Below are 19,280 nucleotides of genomic sequence, written 5' to 3'. Positions count from 1 at the left end.
TTTCTAACAAAGGAATACGCATTCATTTTTAACATTTACAGCATTTCTCTGGCATGTTTTGCTTGTTATTGGAAGGGTGTATAAAGAAAAATGAGATACAAGAATAAAAGCTCTTACCACAGGGCTGTGGTAGAAATATAACGGACAAATTCCGTAAAAGGCAGTGGGTCTGATGATGCTCCACAACTCCGACACACACACTACAAAAATAAAAATACTTTTGTTTGTATTTACTCAGGACAGTGGAAACAAATTATTTGTTAAAGCAATGTAATAAAGGTCTGACCTGTTCGTACAGTGTCATAGCAAACTTCTGATGAGAAATACAGGATTTTGAAGTGCACATATCTGTTTCACTGTTTGGCACTAGGTGAAAATGAATCCTCTCAAGGATATTTTCCTAAACAGAAATAATAATATAAATATGAACTGAACTGATGAAGTCAGAATATATGAGCAACATTACAGTTGAATGCTCCAACTACTACCCTTGGCTCCAAATAGTCCACCTACAAGTATAACATGTGTTTAATTCCGTCCCTATTCACAATCCAGTGCATGGGAATTCTCTTCACCTCAAGGTTTCCAAACATTCACAAAACAGCATTAGACAAGAGTTACCCAGCTGTTCTTCCAGAGTGCATTCTGCTTTGAAGGAACTGAATCTTCAAGAAAAATTTTAAAAAGCTGTTCTTACAGTAAGACACGATATTAATGTCATTGCATGCAATAACTGAAATATTTTTTGGATCAGGCCTCTGTCTCAGTTATTCTTCACACTTCTATGTTTTTCTCTGCATATCAATCTGATCATCAGATCATGTTTAGCACATGCGCCAACACAACAAGTACTGTTGACAGAAGCATGGAAAAAAGCTCATGAATAGCACATGCCTGATCCCATCCCAAGTCTCACTTTTAACCTTAAAAGAAAGGGAAAGGAAAAGAAAAAATTGTCATCAGTTCGGCCCCTGAATCAGCATGGTCATTTTTTCCTCTTTTGCCAAAAACACCAGAGGTAATGGGAAGAAGTGAATCTATTCAGGTAGATCATTCAGACTGCTGATTACTTCAGGGGTCCAAATGCACTTTGATTAGATGAAGCACTAATGAGACATTCTCTTTCATGACTGCAATCCATTAACCTGACTGCAAGATCTCAAACAGCCACTTTCAGGAGTTCTTCACCGGATTTTCCTATGTACATGAAAATGCATCTGTCAGGTAGGGATTAATTTGTGGATACTCCCAAAGGATGTCCAAAGCTGAAAGTAATCAAAGCAGCAACCATATTTTTTGTCCCTCAAATCAGCGTCTGAAGGTTAATACTGATTTTTTGTTTTTATGGTGAACAATTTTCATTGTTTAATACAAGACTTGTTAGAAAGGTTTCTTTACCAGCATTCTGTGCAACCTTGAGTCATCTTTTATGGCTACAGTAACGGCTCATGTTTTTCAATGAGAGACTTCAAAAAAGCAGAAAGCAATCGCAGCAAGAGCCAAGATCTTCAAGTATTTGTCCACTCTTGGATAAGAAAATGGAAATCTCTTCTGCAGGAGACTTCAGTAATGAGCTGGCTAGTTGTAACGGAACATATTTCAATAGCTGATGAGAGAATACTTGGAGGAACAGACTACATATTCAAATCTGTAGGCACCTCTTCTCCTGAGAAGATAACCCTTCTATCCATCCAAAAACTTTTAGGAGAGATTGAGATTTCATCATCCTCACCGACCTCCTGTAGTAACAATGTTTCATATACCCCTCTGCCTGAGTTACACATTAGGGAAGAAAGTAGGGAGCAAATGCAACATTACTCCATCCCACACTACCAGACACTTACTCCGTGGGTCTGTTCCCCTAAACTGGCATAAAGAAGGCCAATAGTATGTCACACGTATCCCACCTGTGAGCCTGGAGCTACTAAAACAACAGGCCAGCTTAGCATCCACAAAACTAACGTAATTCTATTCAACTATCACAAAAAATACTTACAAAGCATTCCGCTGCATCATCCATGAATCCCAGCTGGAAACGCTGTTCATCCTTAAAACTTTCTGCCAGGGCATGTCTCATATTATCTGATGGGAGTGCTTTTTCTCGACTGTGTTGAAATTGTGAAAATATTGCCTAGGAAGAAATACGATTATTTAGCTTCATTAGCCACTTGACTAGACACTACAGTTCTACACAAATACACTAGTTCTTAGGCAGCAAAAGCCTAAACAGCAAATATGTAAAATGTCTGTAAATCTATGCAACTTTAGAAATTACTGTTTTCTCTTAAAGTTACTTAGGTTCTGTGTTCTGTTACTCGTTCCATTATAAGAAGTTACGCTACCAAACTGAACTTTGATTCAGTAGAAAAACAACATATAAGTCCATAAAAAAGAAGTGATTGACTTGAGCTCCCAGAAGCAACACAAGCCCTGATCTGTAATTATGCAGCTTTTTTAATGTGGCCACTGGAACTGCTGTTCATGCATACGTACCTCATCTTTACAGATGATGTCTATTTCTTAGGGCATAATGTAATACCACTCAGGTTAGTTTAACACCCATCATTCACTAAATAATGTAACATTCACATTACTACTTCAGACAGGAGTGTATCTTTAATAAAATTATGGATATGCAAAACACTCCCATGAATTAGATAGAATGCTGATAATCCTTGCTATTAAATCAGCTCTCTGCTGAACCAGTGCACACAATACAAGATAATAGGTCAATATCTGCAGTTCCAGAACATGAGAATAAACTGCACTTGATTTTTTTCTTCATTTCCCAGAGGAGATAATTGGATACTACTTTTCTTTTTGGCAGAGATAGCATGCAAGTGATATCATTCAGCAATTAAGGAAGGCTGATTTTGAAAGAACTGAAAATTAAAAGCTATTAAACAAATGAGAAAAATTTGCACATATTAAAGGGTGTATTCCACTGTCAAGAATTCTAAGTCAAACTTTAGAGAAAAATGAAGAGAATAAAGAAAAAGCAAATCAGGAGAAGCCATGTAAAATATAAATAAGGATATTCATTCTTCACATAGGCCTCCTATGGTTAAAAAAAAAAAAATCTATTGGACAGAAGGCAAAGATACAATAGATAAGCAAAGTTTCAATGCTAACAGAAAGTAGTGTTTTAACCATGATGCATTCCAGGGTAAGTGTCTGTCAAATATTTAAACTTCCCTCTCATAACAAAAAGCATGGACTACGGATAAAAATTACAGTCAATATCTCAATGCAAACATTCAAAATTAAGTTTTTAACAGATCTGGTAATACAAGTTAACGCTGCTTTGAACACATCTATCACTTCTTATTTTGGCTGCTAGGTCATTTTTGGTATGCAAGAGCCTTAAATGTCTGGCTAAAAAAAAAATTACAGATAAGCAGTTATGCAGATATGTATGCTCATTTTAGTGGCCTGCATAGTCAAAGTCCCACCCCAGTGTTATGCAGAGAAGAAAAGAGCATATTTAACTCTCAGAACACCACCAAAAGAAAAAGATAATGGATTGAACTGAAGTAAACCAGAATTTATTGGCTATGCTTTTAGTTTATGAGAGAGGCTGATATAGATAATATCCTCCTTTAATCGTTAACAAGTAAGAAGGGTTAAAATAGCCCAAGACCACACAAAAAAAAAACCCCACCACCCAAAAAAAACAACCCAAGTCACAAACAAGTTACTGAAATGCATCCTCATCCAGCATATACCCTACATGAAAATCAAAATGCCCCAGGTTCTGAACACAGAACAAACAGATTCACTCAACCTGTATCTCTAAAAAGCCAAGAAAGCAAAACCAGTGGTGTACATAATGACTGAGGACAGATACTTCCAAATGAGTTAACCACAATGTTTTGAGTTCAGTACCTAAGCTACTGGCCATGGAGTTATACAGATCACAACTATACTGTTAAATCAATAACTAATTCCTTTCTAACCAATTTCAGAACAGGCAGTAATACTGCTTCTTATCAGTATTCTTGGGACTGTAGCAAAATAGACATGACAGTCCAGGCAATGCCAAATACTCAGGTACAGCAAGCCATTTAGATAAACTGCACAAGAAGATGCATCATGGGTATAAACAATCCCTCAAGAACAGATACTGGAAAGAATAAAGAAAATTTCAAATCCTGAATTACAGCAGCCTTATGAAGCAGCTGAAGCTAGCGTATGGCTTTAGAAGGTGACTTCAAAAACCTATCTTACTTTGTACTGGAGCCCCAAAACTGGAAGAGAGAGGGTATTAAGGTACAGCAAATGATACGTTTAGCTTGAAAAAAAGAAGCACCTGGTCTTCGCAAGTGCACCATTAGAATGGAACGATTAATTACTTACAGGTTCAATTGCAACACACCATGAGCACTATACCTTCTTCATGTTTCTGAGCACAGTGACGCTGCTACATTATTTTTTACTATGATTTCAGCGATATGATTAGTCATTGAGAGTATGTGGCATAACACATACATTCCAGCAATTGTCACCCTTCAATCCCTCTTCATTTCTTAAAGGTGGTTCCAGTGCAGCATTGAACAAGACTGTATAGGACCAGAACTTCACATGTAATATGGATCAAATCAAAAGGAAAAGGCCATAAAGTTTACTCTACATTATAACATCAGATATGAACATGAATCCCTATGCACACAAAACTCCAGGAAACTAAAGCTATCATCCCAAGACAAACACAAGATTTTATCTGAAAACATAGGTATGCCTGAGTTATGGTCTGGACTTTATGTACTAACAAGATCAAGTGTTAGCACACAGAAGAAAATTACATGCATCAAAACACTGGTGAAACAAAAAGTCCCAACAAGTTCTGTAGACTCAAGAGCTTGGAAAACGGTTCGAATAAAAGCCTCAGGAAGTTAGTCTGAATACGTGTAGTCTCAACCTACTTCAACTTGTTGCCTTTTTAAAATGAACCATTTTAACCAAAGAAATAAAATGGAACCTTTCAGAAAAAACTATATTTGGAAAAGACAGAGACATGTTCAAAATCAGCTGCACCATACTGCAATCATGCTAAACACTAAAAATGGCTGAAAAAAACTACACAGTACAGAGATTATACACCTCCTGAAAGACTAAATAAATGTCACTGCAAACAGTTCTTGCCTGAACCACTTACTCAGTAACAAGGTTTGGTCTGTGAAACTCCCCGAGAATAAGCTCTAAAATATTTGGCTTACCCTTGACTACAATTTAGCATCGTCAAAAACCACGTCCTCAATGAATTATATTGTCAAATAGTGTTGTCCCTTTCAGCTCCCTCCAGATGAGTGATTCCCAGTTCTGTATATCACTGTATCTACTACCATATTTGATTATACATTCTGCAGTCTTGTATTAGAATCCCAAAAGTGTCTTTATTGTCTAATTGCAGTAAGAATAGAAAGTGTATGCTACTAAAAAAAATACCCCTATACATGTTTTCATTGGGATTTTTTATCCCAATGAAACAGAGATATCATGCTTACAGCTATTTCCCTAGTAACCGCAGGCAGCCAAATACCAGCGCAGTGAAAGCAGTAAGAACAAACAGAATTCAACATTTGTTTACAGACTTCAGATGAGTTACAAAACTGTTTGAAGCGCAAGTTTTATGCACTAGTTAAGATATGCAGATCTGACTTACTTTCGAACACTAAAAAGTTACCAGCTCTCATTAGTGCTCCAGTATCACTACCTGCCTTTCATTACTTACAAACTGAACAATTAAGCTCTGCACCGTTACCATCAACTACTGAGTAAAAAAAGAACCTTGAGACCTTATCAGACAGTAATATAGTTATTGTGAAAGAACTGTATTCAAACACTACAGGAAAGAACAAAATCATATGCATGCAAATAGAAAAAAAAAAAATCTGAGAGGCTAGCTAGAAATTTTCAAATAAGTTATTATACTGTATTTTAATAGACAAAAGTTTTATGTTTAAGCAGACTAAAATTTGCATACGGTAAAATTTCTTCTTTAAACACAAGAAAATATTTCTGTTACAAACATGTTACAAATGTCCTTAAACCTGAATTGTTTCTTTACACAAGAATGACGTAGAGTCACCCAGACATAAGTATAATAGGGACATAAATTAGTAAAAATTAGTTAAATTTTTTCTCTCATTTTGAAAGACGATTCTTCCAAAAATTATTATTTACCTTTAAAGCACAAAATATGCACGCATCTCCCTGACACACATGTCCAGTTAAACCTCTTAAACTTCGTCGAAATATGTCAAGTTGCCATAATACCTATGAAAATAAAGTTTCACAGAAAAGAAATAATGAGTTCTGAAGGATCTATGGTTAACACAGCAACATATAGTAGATTTCCATTTTTTTTAATTTCACATAACATGTACAACTTGAGCACCAACATTGCTACAAGCATTACGGTCCTTTTCCATTAGTTTGGTAAATTGTGGAGGTGGAGGTGGAAGCGGAAGGTTCACATTCACTACTCATAAAATTTAGATCTCCTTTTTAAACTTTTTGAAACAATGGCAAACAATGTACTTTGTGTGGAAAAAGAGTTGAAGTACTCTTAAGTAAACAAGCAGCAAGCTAAACTGTGTACAGAGATTGTAATAGTCTTCTTAGGGTTTTACATAAGAGGAAGGCAGCTATGGGGTTTACTTCATTTCTTTCCCTCTCCCTCTCTCCCTCTTTGTGCTTTCTTTCAAATTAAAAAAAAAAAAAAAAGATGAAAACATGGAAACTGAATTGCTAGGAAAAATGCAAGCATCATTTCAGGTTAAGTCTATACTTATGGTCTCTTACTAAAATGATTGCTGAGATACATTTGTTTTTCCACAGATCAAAATAATCCTGGTGCTTAGTCAGGTAAGTTTCTACCTTTTCTTTGTGTAACTACTCTATACAAAGGTAATGGCAGCTTGGCTACACTACACTGCTTTCAGTATCTAATGTCTTGGGTACACAATCAATGCAGTAGTTCAGAAAGTTGCCCATTAAAAAAACAAAACTAAAGAAACAAACAAAAACCAAAAATGAGTTTTCAAGAGGCACAGTAACACAACAGCTGCAAATGCAGGAAAAAAATCCTATCTATAAATATAAAAGCTAAAACGAACTAGGATGCATTTCAAAACGAATGTCTGAACCATAGTTCTGAAGGTTAAAAGAAAAGTAAGGAACACATTCCTCCGTGTAAAAGGGCAGTCACCAATCATCAGCCACCGTCTGATAAACAGCAGGAGATTGTGAAGTAGTAGGATTGTCTGAAACTATAACTAAAAATGACTTAGGGTTTAATTTTAGGGCACCCTAAGGGAAAATAGCAAAACTGCAAGAGAATATAGGTCATGCTGTTCCCATTGAATGTAAACCAGCAAACTCATTCTACTAAATCTATTGTACATTTTTATTTTAGACATATTTAGATACCATACACACCACGTAGATGTATCTCCTATGTTTAAACCCATACTGTTTTTAAGACTTACAGTTTTTTAGGAAGTCTATGCATCTATTAAGCCCCCTGCCAGTTTGGCAAATAATTCTGTATAATTTGAAAATTATCAGGTCCAAAAATCTAAGCATTACAAAAAAAATATATATTGTTCTGCTCTTTATTTGCACAGCCTAGAAATTTGTTGTTGTTGTTAATTTCTAAATTTAAAAAGACTATAGTGTAAATTAAACTGTGCCTGGTATTCTGACTTGCAGACAATGTGGAAAAGCTGGCACTGCTCTGTCACAGAATTCAGTAGATCCCCATATTCCCTGTTGTAAGTAGGCTTGTAAAAGCTCAATTTTTTTCATGCTAATGTCACTGTACTATTAAACTATACTTGAGAGATCTAAAGAGTCAACATTTTTTCGATTACAGCTCATGTAAAAACAGAACAGTGTGTAGGTAAACACATGCAAGAAGTTGGTTGGTAATAGGTATGCATATAAACAGTAAAAGGAAATCCAACTCATTTCTTTGGTATCAAGTATATCTCCTACTATAATTCCACAAATCTTTCCTCAGATTAGAATCAAAGCTTTCAACTATATGTGCATCTTCTGATACGCCCCAGTACCACAGACTCATGTGCTAATTCTGACAAAATGGTATTTTAATAACAATAGTGTCCTATTCAACGCAAGTAGTAGCCCTGGTTGCCCCATATTAAAAAGCGTCTTGTAAATTTGGCCAAGTAATAAAACCGCTATGTTTGACAGAAACATTCACTTTAAAATTCAAGCAGTAAGTTTTAAAGTTATGAGTCATAAGTTTCCAAATGCAAAAGGAAAGTTTTTCTGATATTCTAAATGCATGCAAAAAAAATAACATGCTGTCTTTTTTTTTTTTTTAATTTAATATTTAATACTCTCAATCAATTCCTTAAAATGAAATGCTAAATAAAATTACCTCCACACAGTTGTCTTTTTTTCCTACGATTGCCACTTTTTTTTTTTTAGGAAAGTCCATTCGAAAAAGACATGCTATTCTATCTTACTTGGAATCATTAAGAACTTTAACTGAGAACTGAATTTAACATCATTGAAAAATGTGCTGTATTCTTCTGTAGAATACACGTACTACAATACAAATGGTAAAAACAGCATTGCCAAGGGAAAACTTTCCCTACTGTGACCATCTAAGCTGCTACAAAACCAGAACTGTTTAATAAATAAAATTTTTTCTTACCTGAACAGCACTATTAAGAAAGCAGCTGTTTTGTCCTGGTTCATTTAATAAGCCTTTTGTAGGGGCCAGGGACAGTATACTTCCAGGCTGATAAACTTTTCCAAGGTTACCGCCAGGTTTTCTTAAGAATTTCACCCATGCCATTATTTTTGGAGTTAATAATTGCAATATTTATGCTTCAATATTTAAGGATATGATGGGTGCAAGGCAAAGAAGAAGGTCCTAAGAGAATTGCTCTAAAGGCAGGGCATTCCATTCAACTCTGTGCAATAGTAACCAGTCATGGGTTTCAGTCCATTTTCCATGAGCAGCTGTCAGCCATCTACCAGGATCAATCTCTCAGTTAAAATACCACTATACAATGTTTTTAACTCTCAGACTTTAAAAAAAAAAAAAGTCTCCAGTTAAGGTTAAAACACGTTAAAAGTTATTATTCTTATTAAGAAAGATGCACTGTAACTGACTTCTCCTTCCAGGGATATCATAAAGTATCACTATAAATCATTAGTTGTATTATATCACAAGTTTATATATATCACAAAAATGGAAAGTTCTTGACGTTATACTCCTGTTATACTCGTGTTCTCTCATTTTGTTCCATCTTCTTTTCACTTTTACTTGTGACCCGTGAAATATATTCCAGTTTAGAAGACTCCATGTTTATTTCATTCTCTTTCCTGTGAATCTGAAACAGGAAAAAACCAGAAAATATAAAAATAGAATTTTCCAAAATGTTAAAGAACTTCTAAATCAGAAAAGAGACCATGGCCAAAACAACCTCTTAATCTAAAGCCAGATGCAATAACCAGGGAAGAGGAGAAGAAACAATTGCCACCTATAAGTTGTTTTTAAGGCAGAAAAATGAAATTATTTTATCTGTCATAATCATTATCTTCTAACTTCTTATACACCTCTGAAGACCACGATAATGTTACTGTAAAGGTTCTGCTAAAAATATGCAACAGCTTTTAAAAAGACCATATAACACATGAGTTATTCTAACTTCAAATCTAATAAAAAGATTACCAAGAAATAAATATTTTTATTCAACACTTGAAAGCCAAAGATGGTTTTGATGTCAATATCCCAGCAAATCACATGAACTGATATGTATTTCTACGTCTTAAGATTACTAAGGTGTTATAGATGGATTCTCAGCTAATAGTCAGCTTTCAAAATTTTGTACTACCTAGTAAACATTATATAAATATGTCATTAACTTAGTTGCATTCTTAAAGCATCCAGAAAAACATAGCTAATAGCAGAGCAAGAACATTCAGGTAGCTGCCCCAATAACTGATTCCAAGATTTTCAAATTCCAACGAGTTGCTTCTCTTGCTGTTGAAGGTACATATTTAAAGTTAAATGACTCATCATCGTCCAGAACATCACCACAGGCACATGTAAAGCCCATGCAGCTATCATCTCAGAACAATGGATTATTCAATCAGTTTAGCATTACTACATCATCCACATAAACATTTGAAATAACAGCACAGAATAGAATAAACTTAAATAAACCAAAGTGATTAAGGCTGCATATTTGGGAAAGACAGAAAAAAAAAAAAAACAAACAACAAAACACACACAAAAAAGTGAAATTTGCACCTCACATTAAAACAAAGATATTCACCTTAGATCTTACAAGCATGTGAGATACTAAAGACGTATCAGTATACTTCAAAACCTGCAGTGTTCTCACTACAATTTTTTCCACTGTGCAAGCCTTTCAAGATTGGTGAGCAGCAATAAAAAACAAAAATAAATTTTGTAGTTGGAACACTGTATAAATTGGAAGATAACTTTCCCCAGCTCAGAAAAACCAACGACACGTTCCCATCAAACAGTTCTACAGCTCTCAAATATTGTACAGCTGGGATACCACAGAAACAAATCACGTGGCTTTCAGAAATACCTGCACGAAGTGTTGCACCCCTAAAACTGTTCCCATTTAAAAGAAACATTCATACTTGCTTGTATTATCAAAAAAATCAATACCTAACCAAAAGTCCCTTTTGCCCCATGCATAATGAGATGGGGTTTGTTTGTTTACTGATGTTACTGTATCTCACCCATAAGTAATTTGGTTTAATAACAGTGGAAAAAGTAAGCGTTATTTGTGACAGGACTGAACAAGGAGTCTAACTGGAGACTAACCTTGACAGAATATTGTGTGATAATTTTGTTTTCTTTATGTTCACTTCAATAAACACAGAAAAGCAAAAAAAGAGAAAAAGATGCAGTGAGTAACTGGAAATGCATATCAGTTTAAGATCTTATTAGAACCTTAAATTAATTAAAAAGAGTATCAACTTCAATTCCCCCCCCCCCCCCCCCCCAAGTCAAAGTGCTCCACAGCATACCAGCTATTCTTCTACAAAGGACCAAACTCTAAGAAAACAGAGACAGAGGTGAAGGTAAGAGTAAAACAAAGATTAACACAGAAAAAGAGTAAAGATTTATCCGAAGTTAGGTATGCAGAAGTGATAACATGATCTGTACAGAGCAATTAAAGAAAATATTTTTAACAAGTGTTTTCAGTAGAAAGTTTCCATACAGTACATAAATAGAAAATAACGAATCACTACAGTAAAGATGAATGAGGAAGAATCAAGGAAAAAATCTAAAGTGTATAGCTGTTTTTAATCAGATACATATCTATGCACACATATACAAAAAACCCCATATACATATATATTCAAGAAGCCAGTATCACACATCAAAAGAGCTTAGTAATACGAAGCACCATTTGGCCCAAAGTTTCCTGCTATCACAGGGAACCATAACTTTTAATTCCTAAGAATAACAACTCTGATTTAAAAAATAAACTAAAAAAATACAGAAGAATCTTACATTCAACTCTTTCAACCGTCAAATACTTTATACTGATTTCTGACTTAATATTTCTATATCCATACGGAAAAACTGACCTAATACATTTCTTGTCACAAAAAGAGCTTGCTCCTTGACATACCAGAAAAGCTTCTTGAGCACGTATTTTCCTGGCAATACAGAGTTCTTAATTCCACTTTATATAATTCCCATACCGAGAATTACGTACGGTTCTCGCCACCCGCTGCTGTCCCAGAAAACAAAACTGAAGTTAAGATGAACAACTTTTGATAATCAGCAATGTCAAACTGGGTACACCAAAGGCGAAAAAACAGGAAAGAGACTGGACTGGGAACAGTACAGGTAGCCTATGGTAGCCATAAAGGTGTAAAGTGTATTTGCACTCCAACGCATGCTTGAGATGTCCCTCGCTGTGTTCCTACCTTGGAGTAGACGGGAGCAACAGGATCAATACAGTTCTGACCCAGAAACACCAGGCTTCCTGTCAGGGGCTCCCAACCTAAAATAAATTCCCTACTGAGTGCACGACACCTCATCTCCAAAACTGCTCATACAGTCGTACCCCACCAACAGTGGCAATTCAGCCACCTTGTCCCCTGCTGTCTGCATTTCAGTGTAAAGATTGCTCAGCATATAATAGCCAAAATAAGGGAAGGAAATAGATGGAAAGTAAGGTAGACTGTATGCCAATGATAAAATACAGAAGTTCTTCAGAAAAGACATGTTTCTGGTATCTAAATTTCATTTGGAAACAGATCTCACATATTCAACTGTGAGGCTGGACTACAGTTGGTTATTTAAAGAAATCCAGGGACAGACAAGAATGGCAGGATTAATTTCCAGGCAAAAAAAAGAGAAAAGTTGAATCCTTGCTTCATAGGTAAGTTATTTTCTCATCTGAAGAAAAGAGTAATAATAGACCCAAAGTCATGTTAAATTTGGGAAACATTTGTGTTCTTTTTTTCTTTAGATGCAAAAGGGAGATAGCTACCACAGACACATCTGTGAAACTGGCTCTTAAGACCAACAGACAAAAGTTACAAACATTCAGAAAAATTTTACCTCTGTATTTCTCAGCCTTGGGACTTATTTATATTAAGTCACAAGGGTAGAAGAGATTCCATCAACTTTTATGATTCTTTCTTATCATACTTTCAAGCACAATTTCCCCATGCTTCTGAACAACAGATTTATGCATGGATATGGGGGGGGGAGAACCTCTGAATTTACCTAGTTTGTATTTTAACTGCTAAGAAATACACATGCTGTTTTGGAAACAAGAGCTTTTCCACTACAATTTAAGACAAAGAGCATTCATTCACTAAGAACTTGTAGAAAGTCATTTTGTCTTGCATTTCAGGGATGCCCTAGAATAAACATCCCATGCACTAAGCATTTAGCTGTTGGGCTGGGTTTCACAAAAGTTATAATGATTCACTGCAAGAATTTAATAAAAAATGGTCTGAATTAGCTCTATGTTACTGTCACATTACATTAAGATGCTTGTTATTTAATTTCACATCCACAAAGCTGTGAACACAATTTCAACTATCACACCAGGTAAGTGAACACAATCTTATTCTAAGAAATTCCAGAATACATTCATTGTACAGTTTTCATATGTGGGCCAGATATTCATTTTCCAAAGCACTGTGATATTATATTCATGTGGCCTATCTTAACTACCCACAACATTAGTACACCTTTTCCTGAAAATTTAAATACAGCACTAAAAAGATGAGAAGTAACTACTTAAAAATTATTTTCATGCAACCTTCTCAAATTACTCTTTCTACAAATGGATTCTTTAAACTCATATGTTGAACTAAACATACCCCCCAGAGTAATTCAAACGTGTCAAATATTTAAGAAAAAACAGGAAGGAAATATCAGAATCGTATTCCATTTAAAAGATCTCTCTGTGCTTCTACTACTCAACTAGAACATTGCACCGAATAGGCACTCTAGTCCCTTTGTTTTATGTACTACTCTTTCTCCCCGCAAATGGTCCCAGTCAACTGAATGAACAGGCAGTATCTGTGAAATAATTTTATCTTGACACACAGTTCTCTGGCCAACATGACTAGGAAGTCCCAGCCTGGAGTAGGAAGTTCCACTACCCTTTCTTTCTCCACTAATACCATGTATCAAACACTATAGTGCATAGCTTCTTATTCACTAGTAAGAGGGGCACTGCAGAGGAGCCTTCTAACGGTGCCATAAGCAATAGGATTAACTTCTGTTATCCATTTATCACAGCCTCTGCCTAAGGAGAGAAAGTTTATAGCAGCATCTTGTTTTGAAATTTACATTGTACAAATATCTCAACATTTGGTTTTGTTTAAACAAACAAACAAAAAAAAAAAAAAAGAAGAAGAAGAAAGAAAAAAGCCAAGATCAAAGAAAGCTATTGTGGAAGATGCTGGCAAGGATGTATACTCTTTAGTCACAGCAAATTTTTCTGGATTTGGACCATCCCTCAAGAGTATTACTCCTCTGCTGACAAGCTTACCCTCATTGTAGATTGCTCCATAAACCAGAGAAGTGATACTGCTGATCAGCCTTGGTTCCTTCCACCTCCCATAACATTTGGTTAAGCTTTTAGATGACTGGGACTCAGACTACTGACTCCCTTAACCTATATTCAATACTCTGTAGGACCATAATTAGGAAATGAAGACTGTTCTTACATGTCTGCGGTAAGCCAGTGTTACTAAAAGCACCGTAGCGTTTATTAGCCACTGGGGTTTACCAGTTCTTTATAAGTTCTTGGCTTGACAAAGGTGTGGGTGACTGAAGATAGATCATAAGTCATTGAATCACACAGAGTCTTCAACAGGTGCAATCTTTCAGCAAAACAGTTATTTCACATAGTGTTATTGACATGCTATGTTAGATTTTTTTAGCAGCTGAGAGTTCAAGAAATATTCTTGCCCTTCAGACTAAAAGGATCAATTTTGGATGACTGTTCTCAGCCAAAGACACTAAACCAGGGCTATGAACTCTCAAACCAACATCTATTTATCAGCCTAAGTTCTTCTACCTTGCCTAGTTTCAGTCACTGTCCTTCAGTCATCAACGATCTCACCAAGCACCTTGCTACCCTTAGTTGTGCAGCCTTACAGGAAAAAATATATGCCTGTCAAATTTCTGGCACTTGCCTTTGTAGTTTCCAGAACAACAAATACACTAATCAGCAAAAACACGTGTTATCACCTGTTCTGTTGGTATACCCTAACACGCAAGTAACTGCAGCTGGCGCAGCCTTTTCAATGTAAGAAGTAGTAATGTCACTAAATTAGCTTAGAAATCAGTGCAGTTACTATTTTACCTAAACAAATCAATTTCTACAAGCATATCTGAGTTTAGGTGTCTTTGATATCCATTTAAATAAAACTGATGAGATAAACAATTGGTTCTGTGAATACTGGAACTATCAGTGACTGGCTCCTGATAGTTTTATGTCTCACAGCTGAGTTCTCGCACAGCTTTCTCCCTAGATGGGCATATGCCAACTCTACTCCTTACATCTTACAAGGTCTCTCTCTTCCAGCCAGCTGCCTGTTTTCATGCACTTTGTAAGTACATAATCATCTTTAAGACTTCTATCCCTTCTGTCAAATTGGGTGGAAACCTGCCAATGTGTTCAAAAGTTGTTGACTGTGCGTGTCCCTGAAATTTGGCTGAAGAATCGTTATTTACATCTTCTCAGCTTCATTTTGCAACTACTCTCAGTGTGTTGCATAAATGACTAATGGCAAACCTTTCTCGTGCCCAATGCTAAGGTTACTTTTAGGCAACACAGCTTTTTGCTTCTGCTGGCAGTTCACACCTCTGTGCTGAGCCTGGCAACCCACCCAATGATCTGACAACTCTGGTAAATCAATTTCTAAACTGATATATGTTATAACTTAGGAATTTAGATACAAGACAACAAAAATTCGGAAGGAAGGGTGATTTGCAACGGAAAAGTATTGCAAGGGAATAAACTAATGATAGGAAACCACTAGTTTTCTGCAGTGAGCCAACATTATTAGGACTGTGGTTACTTTCTCCTCCTCAACAGAATTAAAGCCATCAAAAATTCAACAACTTGCAACTGTGAGAATTTGAGTGTTTTCCACAGCTCAAGAGCTTGTTATTTAAAATTGCCAATTTCCATCAACAGAACAAAAATCTGATTTGTACTGTGACAATATTGGAGGTTGCAATGTTTAAAAAAAAGAAAAAAAATAGTGAAGTTGCTTTAAAAATGTAGAAAAAGACTGAAATTCAAAATGAATAAACTCTTACATCCACCTCAATTGGGCTGACTCATAATTTTTTTGGTCCCTGCACAAATTCTGTCCCCTTCCACCTTTACTGTTGTGTTGAACTGTATATGTCAACAGATCTCATTTGCTGTAAGATACACCTAATGCTTTTAGTAGTCACTAGTGTTTGTTTTTGAAAATGATATTATTCACTTCAAAATCTGTCAAAAGAAATACGTTTACAAGAATGCAAATTCTCACTACTTGGAACATCAGATAGAGAAAAAATAAGTCCTTAATAGCACTTACTTTCAACACACATAACATGAAACAAAAACAACACTGTAAGACAAGACAAAAAAAAAAAAAAAAAATCACATTCCCAGCAGTGACCATTAGCCTTGATTTTGTGGGCCATCTGCAAGTATACCAGCCAGTGGTATTGGTCTGACACATTCTTTCTGCATTCAGTCACTGACTCAAGAAGTCGCCAAGAGACAAGAAGGGGTGTTTGATGGTTATCTCTTCTAGAAATTCTTCTAACCAATCTCTGAAGATTTTTAAATCCAGTCTTTTTCTATTTTAAAGACCTCTATTGTCTCTTCTCCAGCCCTTATCCATTTAGCTGTCCCTCATATGCCAAACCACTGCTCCTGCACGTCATATTTCTCTGTATCCTTTCAAGATGGGCAAACCAGAAGTGTAGATGCTATCCAAGATGGCTTTTGCATAAGTGTACAATTTTTTCTTTAAGCTGTTCCAGTAAAAACTTTCCTGTTTGCATCAAAAACAAAACAACAGGTTCACAGCTCAGCCTCTCTGGGCTGTTACAACTAGAAACCAACTTTAGAAATAGCCACAATGGGAACTCTGACTAAAGATCTTAAAGTATACAAATTCCGAACCCATGACATGGGCCAGCATTTACAGTGAATCGTTGCACAGAAACTACAGAGAAGATTTTTGTTTCTCCACCTTCTTACTCCTCTACAAAGTGCTTTGTTCAAAGATTACTATGTACTCTTTTTTGAGCTTCAAAAAGATAGAAGGTATCTTTACAGTAATTCTTACACTTGCCTTTTTATCCCAGATTTGCCTGTCCAAACTGTAACCTTGCCTTTCAGTTTTCTGTGTAGATGTTTGATCATGAACAGAAGTACAAAATACCAAGTTCTGCTCCTTCCCAAAAAGCTGTCTGTTTTCTTAAGTCACCAGAAAAAACTACATAACAGAGTTACAAGGAGTGGTAATATGAGCATCATCTTTAAGCCCACCCATATTTTATAGGCTTGACAAAAAATCTGAATCCTTACACTTCATATATTTCTTCACAAACAAATCTGTACAAACCTACCTATAAATATTTCACTCAGTCCACACGTGTAAAATTCTGATCCAGTCCAACTCCCTGTTACAGCCTCAACCCATCATCATTTAACCTGGCCCTGACAAACTTGTTCCCGCTTAAACCGCAATGACATTTTTCAAGAACTCTTCGAATGGGTTTCAATCCCATCACTATATCCCTCAAGTGACTAAACTGTTTTACTCTATCAAGAGGCATTAACCAAGGAAAAATGACAAAGTGTTGCTACCAAGATCTTGGAAAGCAATGTAACTGGAACACGTGATAGTGCTAATACCCTGATCCTGAAGTACTATGGGTCTCATACGCAAACAATTCTGTCAGTACTACATCATGCACACTGCATGACTGAAAGAGATTCTGCACTATCAAGCTTTGATATGAAAGTCAAGTGCATATTTTAGGTGTTTTTACTGTCAACATCCCACTGGTCCAGGATAATAACTTTTTACACAAGTGGTTTGATATTAAAAAAACCCAACCAGTAAATACATCTCAGTTTGCAACAATTTGTTAGGGGAAGAAAGGATTATATATCATTTAATGAGCCTAACTTATATTCAGAGTGTAACATGAACTTTCACTATTTTGATACCTAAAATCACCCTTTCATTCTACAAAAACAGGACAGTTAATAATAAAGTCAGTCAAGGCAATTTCCATTGCCTTGAGGGGGAAGGGGATACTGCATCATCAATCAGGCACAATACTAGCCACACGATTAAGGTTTTGCTCTTAAAATAATCCTAGTACCTTCAAAGTTAAGCAAGAGGGGATTTTTTGCATGTGCAAAATAAAGCATTAAGTAGAAATATGTAAAACCCACGCTTATTTTGGGAAGGGAAAATTACACGTCAAGAGAACAAGACATATTTCCTCTGAAAAGCTGATTTTAAAATAATTGCCTTGAAAATCAAAGTAAGGGATAAACTTAAACTTGGTCAGATGCTAAGCAGACAATTTGCATACATTTACCTACATGCCTCTGAAACTCTATCTGTACGAATACAGCAAATAACACAGCCTCCAAATACTGTAAACTGATTAAATTTCAAGCAGCTCCATACTACCTGTACTGGCATTTCCTGTTCTAAACAGTCTTTGAAAACACTCCAGAAAAAACTCGCTGATGGGCATGTGACTACCACGTTAAACATTAACTTTACGTTCTGGCTCTTACAGAGCCAACTCGGGAGCTCGCACCGTCTCGGCACGAACACCATGCCCCTTTCAAAGGCAGCCTTACCCCGCCGCTTACACAACTCACAGGGACAGCGCCCGCCGCTCGCCCCGCCATCTGTGTCTGACCCTCACCCACGCCGTCCTCAGGAGGGATTTAACCCCGGCGCCGCCCACCACGGCAACACATCCACGCCGGCCTCCTCCCGCGGCTGAGCGCCGCTCCCCGGGCAGGGGCCGGTGCTGCCCCGGCCCGGCCGCTCACCGCCTCAGCGCGGCGCCCTGAGGAGACGACGGTTACCGCCCCAACGGCCGAGCGCGCGGCGGCCGCCCCTGGCCGGACAAGACTCTCCCCCCCCCCCGCCCCCGCCCCCGGCCCCCGCCAGACCGGGCGGCAGCAGGTGAACGGCCGTCGCGTCGCCTCGCCTCGCCTCGCCTCCCGCCCCGCCGGGTACACGACCCCCGCCGCTACCCCCGACTCACCTCCCGTCCCTCGCCGCTCCTGCCGGCGACTGCGGGCGCAGCCCCGCCCTCACAGCAACTTTTGCTCCCGCCCCGCTCCTCTCCTCAGCCCGGGTCGGGAGGCGGGGGCGGCCTCGCGCGCGCGCGCTCCGCCTTCCCTCTCTTCCCCCCCCCCCGCCCTTTCCCGCCCGGCGTTGCGCCTGCGCAGTGAGGCGGCCGGGGAGCGGAGGCGGCGGGAGGCGGGGGGGGGGGTAGCCCGGATCTTCCCGAGCGTTCCCGGCGGCGGGAAGCGGGAGGGGGCGCTGAGGGAAGACAACCGGAGCGGGGAGAAGCGCTGGGAGGCGATTGGAGGGGTCTGGGCCAATCGCAGCGCCGTCGCCTCCCGCTCCGGCCGGAGGAAGCCCGGTAGGTGGGCTCGCTCTCCTCAGGCGGCGCGAGGAGAGGGCGGCGCATGCGCAGTTGGCCCGCGGGCGTTACTGCG

At 37.8% G+C, this 19,280-nt stretch overlaps 1 protein-coding gene across 3 annotated transcripts in view; it reads right to left on the bottom strand.

Annotated features, from left to right (window-relative positions):
- The window catches only part of USP53 (ubiquitin specific peptidase 53), a 41,081-nt gene extending 22,185 nt beyond the window's left edge, over window positions 1–18,896 (bottom strand). For 2 of the 3 annotated variants that reach the window (XM_082316550.1, XM_082316551.1), the window contains exons 1-6: window positions 18,821–18,896; window positions 8,687–9,371; window positions 6,184–6,276; window positions 1,997–2,131; window positions 287–400; window positions 118–200 (exon numbers count right to left, since the gene is read on the bottom strand). In XM_082316550.1, the coding sequence (XP_082172676.1) occupies window positions 118–200; window positions 287–400; window positions 1,997–2,131; window positions 6,184–6,276; window positions 8,687–8,830 (569 nt within the window). In that variant the 5' untranslated portion in view covers window positions 8,831–9,371; window positions 18,821–18,896. Of the gene's footprint in view, window positions 1–117; window positions 201–286; window positions 401–1,996; window positions 2,132–6,183; window positions 6,277–8,686; window positions 9,372–10,319; window positions 10,373–18,820 lie in introns of those variants that run through there. The other variant, XM_082316549.1, reaches the window with a different exon arrangement.
- Window positions 18,897–19,280: the final 384 nt, after the last annotated feature.

Source organism: Platalea leucorodia (assembly GCF_965183815.1).
Source record: "Platalea leucorodia genome assembly, chromosome: 6".
NCBI lineage: Eukaryota > Metazoa > Chordata > Aves > Pelecaniformes > Threskiornithidae > Platalea > Platalea leucorodia.
Note: the sequence above shows the minus strand (reverse complement) of the source record. Positions and strands in the feature narration are given on the sequence as shown.